Source organism: Hoplias malabaricus, chromosome 13 (assembly GCF_029633855.1).
Source record: "Hoplias malabaricus isolate fHopMal1 chromosome 13, fHopMal1.hap1, whole genome shotgun sequence".
Taxonomy (NCBI): domain Eukaryota; kingdom Metazoa; phylum Chordata; class Actinopteri; order Characiformes; family Erythrinidae; genus Hoplias; species Hoplias malabaricus.
Window position 1 is genome coordinate 23,011,239 of NC_089812.1, and position 10,102 is coordinate 23,021,340.

Sequence of the window (10,102 nt, forward strand, 5' to 3'; positions counted from 1 at the left end):
TATGTTAATCAGCCAGAAACGCCTCACCACCAGGGTATACGTCATATCAGGTATAAAACTGTGGAGTCAGATGCGAAGAGTCAGAACTCTACTGGGAAGGCTATTATGACGTGTCCCAAGACACGTCAATGGGAACTTCATCAGTCGTATTATTGAAAAACTAAGCACACTAGACAGGTTTCAGTGGTGAGACAGAGAGAGGACACAGGGAGATGCGGCTATAAAAGCTTGGCTGTTTTAAAGGAAGTTAGGCTGACCTCGGATGAATATTAACAGCGCTCTAGATCTTATTTACAAAACAGGATTTCCTCAGGAGGTCCGTAACCTGTATACCCCTTTGTAAAACGAGCAGATAGCCATAAGAAAATATTTGTGGGAGTTCTCTGTCTCCCTGCTCAGTTCAGAAAACTTTCCATTAAACACACGCACACTCTCTCATTTCAGACGATCTCTCAAATCCCTCTCTTCCTCCTCTCTCTCTCTCTCTCTCTCTCTCTCTCACACACACACACACACACACACACACACAAACACACACATACGCTCAGGTTTCTTCAAAAAACAATTAAATAAAAAACAAATAAAAACTCATTTTTCAATTGGTTTACATTCATTTTCATTTCTGATCCTCAATCATTCTTTAATGTATTTTCTGATTGTTATGTTTTTTTATTTTATAAAATTGGCCAGTGAAACTGTGCATCATAGTGTTGTAAACAGATAAAGCCCTGACTTTGTTCTGAACAGCAAATAACGTCTTCATACTGGTATAGGACAGACACAGACTCACACAGCATCAGTGTGGACATGTGCACCGGTCTGGGGCCAGTGATGAGGTGTGTGTGAGGGGGATACGATTCCTCGATCATGTGATCGGTTTATAAAAGTGTAGCTTGTAGTGTTTTAAAAGGCCTTAATGAAGCGTAAACCCTTTTGAAACAAATCTATATAGTTCCTCATCACACAGCTCCAGGGGCCTGGAGGTTGTGGGTTCGATTCCAGCTCCGGGTGACTGTCTGTGAGGAGTTGGTGTGTTCTCCCCGTGTCCGCGTGGGTTTCCTCCGGGTGCTCCGGTTTCCTCCCACAGTCCAAAAACACACGTTGCAGGTGGATTGGCGACTCGAAAGTGTCCGTAGGTGTGAGTGTGTGAGTGAATGTGTGTGTGTCTGTGTTGCCCTGTGAAGGACTGGCGCCCCCTCCAGGGTGTATTCCCGCCTTGCGCCCGATGATTCCAGGTAGGCTCTGGACCCCCGCGACCCTAAATTGGATAAGCGGTTACAGATGATGGATGGATGGATGGATAGTTCCTCATTTATCAAGAAAAACAGGTCTGATTTATTTTCTTTTAACTCTCCTGACAGACAGGTGTCCTGTTCTCCCCCACTCTGATGGTACAGTCATGCTCTGTGGGGGTCCTGTGAGATTCCTGACCATTGAAGAACAGGGGGAAAGGAGGCTAAAAACGTATGCAGAGCAACAGGTGGACTACAGTCCTTAATTATAGAACTACACAGAGCTCCTGTGTGGTCAGTGGAGCTGAGAGAATACAAGATTGTAGATACAAGAAGGCTGTATATATATATATATGGCTGGTGTATAAATACAGGATGAGGTTTGCAGCTGCTCAGTATGTGCAGAGAGCGTGAGACCTTGCCATCTCCCTCTGCAGGATACGTCCTGTGTTTCCTTCCTCATTTCTAGAGCCCTATTTATTTTTTCTGTGTCATGGGAATCTGATCTCACAACCCTCCAATACAGAGAGAATGACCACAGCGCTTTAATCTAGACTAAGAGCCCCTGATGCATGCCCTGACCTCAGTAAACCTCTGCTGCCTTCATGTCTTCAATCCATTGCCATTTATTATCAGTGACTGTTTTATAATCAGATTTTATAATCAATTATTCAGTACTTATCACTCTAGGGAATGCACATGCTGGCACACACTAGAGGTGTATATCCTTCTAGCATACATTTGACATCATAGCTTGTGTAATCTCTGTAGAAAGGCATTCAGTGAACTGGGACGCGCTGCCGCAGCTGCACGTGAGCCTGTGCAGCATGGGCCAGTGCAGCGGTAGAACTGTGTTCTCTGAGGAGAAAGAGGTTCATCCAAAAACAGAGCATCCTAATTGGTTGGTCTGGTGCTTGTTAGAGCCATGAGGTTTTGCACGTGGGAGGGGCTTTACAGTCTAGCTTTCCTCTTTTTCACTGGCCATCACTGTAGTGTGCAGAGCTATGTCCGAGCCATTATAACCCAGATGACACTGAAGTTTATCCCTGGTTAATGGGAAATATTATGATAGTATTGGTTTGCCCCACTGTTTGAACAGTAGTTCTCTATTGTTTATTGAGGTTTAGTGTCTGTAAAAGAGTTTAACATCATTCACTCATTAATTTACATTGCTTATGCTACTTAATTTAGCTGTAATTGTATGTAACCCTTATCCAGTTCACTGGGCACAAGGCAGGAACACACCCTGGAGGGGGCGCCAGTCCTTCAATCCAATGGGCAAAACACTCACCCATTCACTCACACCTACGGACAATTTTGAGTCACAAATCTACCTACCAACGTTTGTTTGGAGCGTGGGAGGAAACCGGAGCCCTCAGAGGAAAAATCCCACACAAACACGGGGAGAACACACCAAACTCCTCACAGACAGTCACCCGGAGCGGGACTCAAACCCACAACCTCAGCAACATATTCCAATAGAAGTTGGGATGGGGAACAAAATTCAGGTAAAGTTCTGTTTTGATTCCACCTCCTTGAAATGAGCTTTTGCAGGTCAAGGTGTTTATGTGGTTTATGGTTTATGTGGCTGCCATCAAACCCTCACAGCAATGTTCCAACCTGTAGCATAAGCCCTCATAGGTAGGTAGAATCTCTCCCTGCATAAAAGGAACACACTCCTGGTAAAAGTGTAATTAATAATTCCCTCCATTTCAGGAGAGACTTTGGACGAGCATGTGTCCATAGCAGTGAGGACAGTGTGGTTGTCCTGGAGAGGGTCAGCGTCCTTGGTCGTGTCTCCACACACCGTTTCCATCTGTGTTTTTCCATATGGCAGACCACCTGGACCTGACCGGAAAATTCTGCATCTGTCCGAGCGGTGATGTAGAGCATGGACAAGGGCTGCTAGCGAGCTAATGAGCTCAGGTTTTGGGAAAGGGTCATGTGACTGTCCAAAACTCAGCAGTTCCCTTCAGGGACAAGTAAACACCACGCGACGTGAATCCCCAGGTCCTGCACGTATCCGCTGTGTGCTGGACACTGAATGAGCACAAACAGGAGGAAGGGCTTTACTGTTTGTTTACCTCTCTCTCTCTCTTTCTCTCTTAACACAATGCATGGAATATGTTAGCTGGTTTAACATTAATCAGAAGTTAGTGTTCTCCTCCAAGCGTGTTAATAATACATTCCTTAAAAAACTTGTCCACGGTGTACGGGACACTCTGAGACAGAATACTGTGCAGTTTTTTGTCTGTCTTTCTGTCAATATTGTTGTGGTACCAAATATGGAAGTGTCTGTGGAGGTCCCAGCATGCCCAGCGACATTATTTAAGTTTTTTTGTGTTCTGCGTGGGCGGCACGGTGGTGCAGCAGGTAGTGTCTCTGTCACAGCTCCAGGGACCTGAAGGTTGTGTGTTTAAGTCCTGCTCCGGGTGACTGTGAGGAGACTGGTGTGTTCTCCCTGTGTGCGTGTATGTGTTTTAGGGCTGGGGGATTTTGTGTTTGTGTTGTTATATGTGTTAGGCTTGGTGTGTGGTGGTTTCCATGGGCAGGATGTTATTCACCATCCATGATTTTGGGTGCATGGTGAATAAGAGACACATTGTACACAAAGCACAAATTACTGCTCATTCCCTTGTTTAATATTCCCTGTGCACTTTTAAGCATCCATTAAAGTTTGCTTTAAGCAGTATTGGTTAAGTAACTACAGAATATGTGTCTGTTAGATAAAATAGCAGACCTGGGCTATTAGTATTCTCCTCCTAGCGTGTCGAGCCCAATAATATTTTTCAGTGGCACGTGTAACATTTGTAATCCCATTCCTATCAGGTCCAGAGTAAATACCACACAGTGTGAGTGTCCAGGTCTCCACATGTTTATTTACGTTTGCACTGTAGCTGATGTAGCTAAAATTAAAGAGCGCTTGTAGCCCACCAGGACGTGAGACCCACACTCAGGCATCACACACTCGGCTAAATCACTGCTTCTGAATATACTTTTTGTATGTTTTGACATCTGTCTCTCTGTCTCTTTTTTACTTTAGCACAAAACTACATGTGTCTGTTAGCTGTCATAAAAGAATTTAGCTGTTATTGTTCTCCTGCAAGTGTGTTGAGTCCACTAATTTTGTGTTAGCATCTAGTGATGTGTCGGTCGCGAACGAACCGGTTCAAAGAGCCGGCTCTTGTAAGTGAACGATGAGAGCCGGTTCCCGTCTAAGACCGAGCCATTTTTTTCTAAGGCTTGTCATTTAACCAATCAGAGAACAACAAGCAAGCTCCAACCCTCCAACCCTCCAAACTGAGACACTTGGTTTTCCTGAATGCCAATCTGCCTTCCAAAAAATAGTTGAAGAAAATGTTAAATCAGTTAAATGTTTGTTGACAGTTGTGGTTGTTTTAATCACTATCGCCGAATGCTGCTGTTTTACACTTTGCACAGTATTTGTTTATTTTATTACCCAGAAATGTATGATTATTTAATTTAATAAGTTATTTTGTAATACCTACCTTTTAGGTTCCATTGGCTATATTTCAGAGTTTTTACAAGTGATTTTTTATTAAGGTGTTTAAATAAAAATCCAGTTATTTATACAATTGAATGTGTGAGTGCAATCAGTGAGTTATTACAAGACAGCCATAAAAACAATTGGCCATTGCAACACTATTTATTATTTTTAATATTGAACAATAATATTTTGTCCATATAGTCATATAAAATGTAGGTAATATTGTTCTGTACCAGTGGAAATAAGTGGTAAAACAAAGAGCCATTTAGGAGCCGAAAGAGCCGGCTCTTTATGAAGAGCTGAGCCAAAAGAGCCGGCTCCCCAAAAAGAGCAATTCCCATCACTATTAGCATCAGTCTACCACACATCACTGATATCACCTCTTACAGTAAGTAGGTGTGCTGATGGAGGACCAGGGATAAATTTAGGTTTTAGCCCCAGCCCCTTGACAAATATGGGTCACACTTATACACACACACACACACACACACACACACTTAATGTCCCCAGTGTAATCACTGGAGATAATTTTCTCCTATTTTCCAGTGACAAGTTGGAGGAGGGCTGAGCAAACAAAGAAAGGCTGAGGTTTATAAGGCCGTGTTTCTCAGCAGGACTTGTGTGTGTGTGTGCATGTGTGTGTACGTGTGTGTGTGTGTGTGCATGTGTGTGCTGTCAGGCCTAAAGAAGTGATGGAGGTTCTCCATGGTTACGGGATAAGCAGCACCCTGTACCTGCAGCTCCATTACAGCGACGCTCAGCCCTGGTTCTCCTTGGCGTCCAAGGCTGCAGACCTCCGCACCACTTTCCTGGTGCTGTTCCCCATCTGCTTCCACCTGCACATGGCCGCGGGGGTCAAACTGTTGTGGGTCGCTGTGGTGGGAGACTGGATCAACCTTGTACTGAAATGGTGAGAGGTGTTTACTTCTCGAAAAGTCCAGAATCTTCCCAGTTAGTGAGGGGTGAAATGACTGATAAGAGAAAAAGGTACAGACTCAGAATTGTACACAGTGGTGGTGAATGATTGACAGTGAACTAAAATGGTTGGACGCATGACTGTCAGGGGTCAGCAGCATGTTCATAGACTTTAACTGTAATAGCTCCGCTCGAGTGGAGCTTTTTAGAAGCAGACGTCTGGTTCCATTCACCTCCACTGTCAGCAATCCTGATTTGGTCATTTCTCTTAGAAGTTCTGGATTTTTGGACTGTTTAATTCTCTAATGATGTTCAGCCCACAGCGGTGACCATGACATTTCTCTGCTGACCCCTGGGTCACCTGTTTATAGAGGAGTGCTTCAAAATAGTGGAACTGGAATATTCTATAAACTCTTCTAAACTCTTATTTTACCCCATCCCGACTTTTTGGGATGAGTTGCTGGCGTCAGATTATGTCTTTACATTTACAAAATACAGTGTTATTCAGAGACAACATTGGAAATATTTTCTTTGTGCGTTTTTCATAACAACACATGTTTTTTAACTGATCACATTAAAGCTGTATTTCTTCTGGTTACTTCTCAGGATTTTATTTGGCGAGCGTCCTTACTGGTGGATTCAAGAAACTCTGTACTACAGCAACTCCACAGTGCCAATAATCCAGCAGTACCCCAGCACATGTGAGACTGGACCAGGTAAGTTTACACATAAAAATCTAGGGGTTCTCTTAAACTTTTAAACCACACTGTCATCAATAAAGATACGATAGAGTTACATTTTTGTTCATGAAAATATAAATTGTGTAATGTACCTTTAAAGGTACAGCAGTTGTGTTAAAGTCCAGTTGTGTTCCCTAAAGGTTCATGAAATTCTCTTCTCCAAAAGGTATCTGTAATCTTTCATTATACAACTGTTTAAAAAAACAAACAATAATAAAAGTCTGGAGAGAAAATGAAGTGTATGAAAACAAAAAAAAGCTTTAAAATCTTCAATTAATATTGAACATGAAGTGTACCATGTTCAATATTAATTGAAGATTTTAAAGCTTTTTTTTTGTTTTCATACACTTCATTTTCTCTCCAGACTTTTATTATTGTTTGTTTTTTTAAACAGTTGTATAATGAAAGATTACATTACATGTTCCGTAACGTTATCAAGGATTAAAGGGATTAAACCTTAAATGAGCATTTATTCCATTTACACCCGGTGTTAAAGGTCAAATAATTAAATGTTAAAGTGATTGTATATGATTTGTGCACTTTATCTGTAAAGTGTATCTCACATCAAATGAAGAATCTAAGTGCTTTGTAGTTCATGAATTAATCTGTTTATTCTCCATGGAGTGGGTCCCCCACACAGGGAGAGACAGGATAGAATGACTGATTGCACCTTTAAGGGTGATCACAACAGAACTGAAATGTGTTTTGCTTATACTGCAGGAAGCCCCTCAGGTCACGCAATGGGGGCTGCTGGAGTTTATTACGTCTTGATCACGTCTCTGCTGCCACTTTTACTGAAAGGAGATGGACACTCTGTTAAGAAATGGTGAGGAGATATTCTCTTCCTTTTTGGCTCCTCATAAGAAGTCATTTAAAATTAGAATTAGAATCACTTTATTGGCCACTGTGCACACAGAGGTATTTGTTCTCTGCATGTAACCCAATCTGTGCAGTGAAACACACATTTAAACACACACAAGTGAACACTAGGGGGCAGTGAGCACACATGCCCAGAGCAGTGGGCAGCCCTAGACACGGCGCCCTGGGAGCAGTTGGGGGTTATGTGCCTTGGTCAAGGGCACTTCAGTCATGACCTGCTGGCTCTGGGGATTGAACCCGCAACCTTCCTGTTACATACCCAGTTCCCTCAACCCCAGGCCGCCCCCAGGCTGCCCACGGCTGCCCCAACCCCATTTTTAATAAAGATACCATGCATAATATAATGTTATTTATTGGACAAGCTCAGCTTAAGATGTTCAGAAAATCAGTGCAAACATATACAGTCAGATTGATTTTATGAAAAACAGATATCAGGTTCTCCATGCCAAACACAAATGTGACAAAATGTGATGTGTTATTTTTATCAGTGCAAAATAGTTATTTTTTATCAACAGCCAGCATCTGTCATGGTCTGGGTGTGTGTGTGTGTGTGTGTGTGTGTGTGTGTGTGTGTGTGTGTGTGTGTGTGTGTGTGTGCTTGGGAGGTGTAGGGGTGGATGTACCACTGATGTGAAACTGTTTATTTGAAAATTAAATAGACAAATGCTGCCGTCAAGGTGATGTCTTTTCCCGGGAAGTCCATTGTTGTTTCAGCAAGACAATCCCAGGTCTCATTCTGCATGTGCTACAAAAGCGTGCTTTTATAGACACAGAGTACGTGAGTGTGACTGGCCTACTTCCAGATCTGTCTCCTATGGTCATCATGAAGAGGAAAATCAGACGACGGTGACCATGGGGTGTTGAGCAGCTGGAGTCTTGTATCAAGAGAGAACTCAACTCACTAACTCCATTCACAAACCTGCAACAGAGTCTCCTCAGTTAGTAAACGCTTGAACAGTGTCAGTAAAGGAAAGGTTCAGTGGGAAACTCAAATTCGTCCTGACTTTTTTGAAGCATGTTGCAGGCAAACATCAAATGTGTTTATATTTACAAAATACAGTTGAATCGTTCAGAGACAACTTTGGAAATAATTTCTTCATGCTTTATTCGTTAAATGAACATTCAGGGGAATTAATATCTCAGAGTCCTGTTTCAGTTTCCAGAAGTCTTATCCAGGAACAGAATTTGTAGAAAAGAGGAAGGATGACTAGGACAAAAAGGACAATAGCTGGAAGTTAAATGCAAGGCCAGCACGTAGCTGGAGTGTCTGAAGTGTGAAAGGAAATATCTCATCAACCATCAGATATAAACAAACCTATCTCAGAGGAAATGTTTATATCCATCTGTGTTAGCATAATGAAATATTCTCTAAAGTGTGCAGAGTGTTATTAATGACTGATACTCGACTCTCTCTGGTGTTATTTAAATATCTGTGGGATTATATATCATCTGGGTGGATGATAAAATGATAACATCTAAACTCTTGTTGGTTTCCAGGTGCATACATGGCTGTCTCTGGACATTGTTCTGGGCATTGCAGGTGTCTGTTTGTCTCTCCAGGATCTTCATTGGGGCTCATTTCCCACACCAGGTCGTTGCTGGGGTTATAACAGGTAATAGGGGTTTCATAGATGTCCACTTTATTTAGTTTGTGTTCTCCATCCTCTCAGCCTTGGTCAATACTGTTTTTGCTCAGAGCTGCTGCTATCCAGATATTCTTGGCTGGTAGAATACTTTTAACACTGACATGTTGAAAAGGACATTTCAGTAATATCTGTACCTGTGCTCCACATCTGAAGATGAACAAGGGCTGATAGTCAGTTACAGCATATGGACTACAATCTGTAATTATTTACTTATAGAGCTATAAAGCAAATGTTTCTAATAAAGTGACTAGCACATAGAAGTGCAGGGTGTGTGTTTCTAATAAAGTGGCCAGCATGTAGAAGTACAGGTGTGTGCTCCTGATAAAGTGGCCAGTGCTTAGAAGTCCAGGATGTATGCTTCTGATACAGTAGCCAGGAGGGGAATTGGAAGTGGACAGTGATATATCAGACTGGGGTTCTACTCCCAGCTGAGGCAGGGACTCCTGTACTGAGATACTGAACAATGTGTTCTATTCCTGCAGGCATCGCAGTGGCCAAAGTCTTTAACCAAGCCTCGTGGATCTACACCACGACTCTGAGAGGTTACGTCCACGCCTCTGTCTTCCTCCTGTCCTTTGCTTTGGGACTGTCCACTTTACTGGACATTGCCTCCATTGACCCACACTGGAGCTTAGTCAAGGCCCAGAAGTGGTGCATACGTGCGGATTGGGTTCATCTCGACACCACGCCCTTTGCAGGACTCCTACGAAACACAGGGGTTTTGTTTGGGCTGGGACTGGGCCTCCATCTCCCAATACTGATTAAGACTGGGACCTACAGATTAAAAGACAGCGCCATTTACAGACTGAGCTGTGCATTAGTCACACTGTTGCTCTTGAGCCTGCTGGACTCCTTCAGGCCTCCTGCTCACACACACACTCTCTTTTACCTTCTCGTGTTCTGTAAAAGCGCCACAGTGCCCCTCACTACGGTGGGCTTGGTGCCATGCTGTGCCAAGTTGGCGCTAAATATATATCAGCGACAAACATTTTCCAAAATTTTAAAATGAAATAGCATTAGAATATTAACTGCTGGTCATTCAGCTCAGCCTGCTTGGAGGAGAACAGTAACTGCTAATTCTGTTACATCAGCTCAACACATTCAGACGAAAACCCTAACTTCTAATTCTGTAATTCATCACCCTAACTTCTGTGAAACCAGCTCAGCATGCTTAGAGGAGAA

At 42.8% G+C, this 10,102-nt stretch overlaps 1 protein-coding gene across 1 annotated transcript; it reads left to right on the forward strand.

Moving 5' to 3' along the window:
- Positions 1-5,432: 5,432 nt before the first annotated feature.
- Positions 5,433-9,929, forward strand: g6pc1b (glucose-6-phosphatase catalytic subunit 1b). The gene is made up of 5 exons (XM_066641644.1): positions 5,433-5,650; positions 6,262-6,371; positions 7,116-7,221; positions 8,772-8,887; positions 9,403-9,929. The coding sequence occupies exons 1-5, from the start codon at positions 5,433-5,435 to the stop codon at positions 9,927-9,929; spliced, it is 1,077 nt and encodes a 358-aa protein (XP_066497741.1).
- The last annotated feature ends 173 nt before the right edge of the window (positions 9,930-10,102 follow it).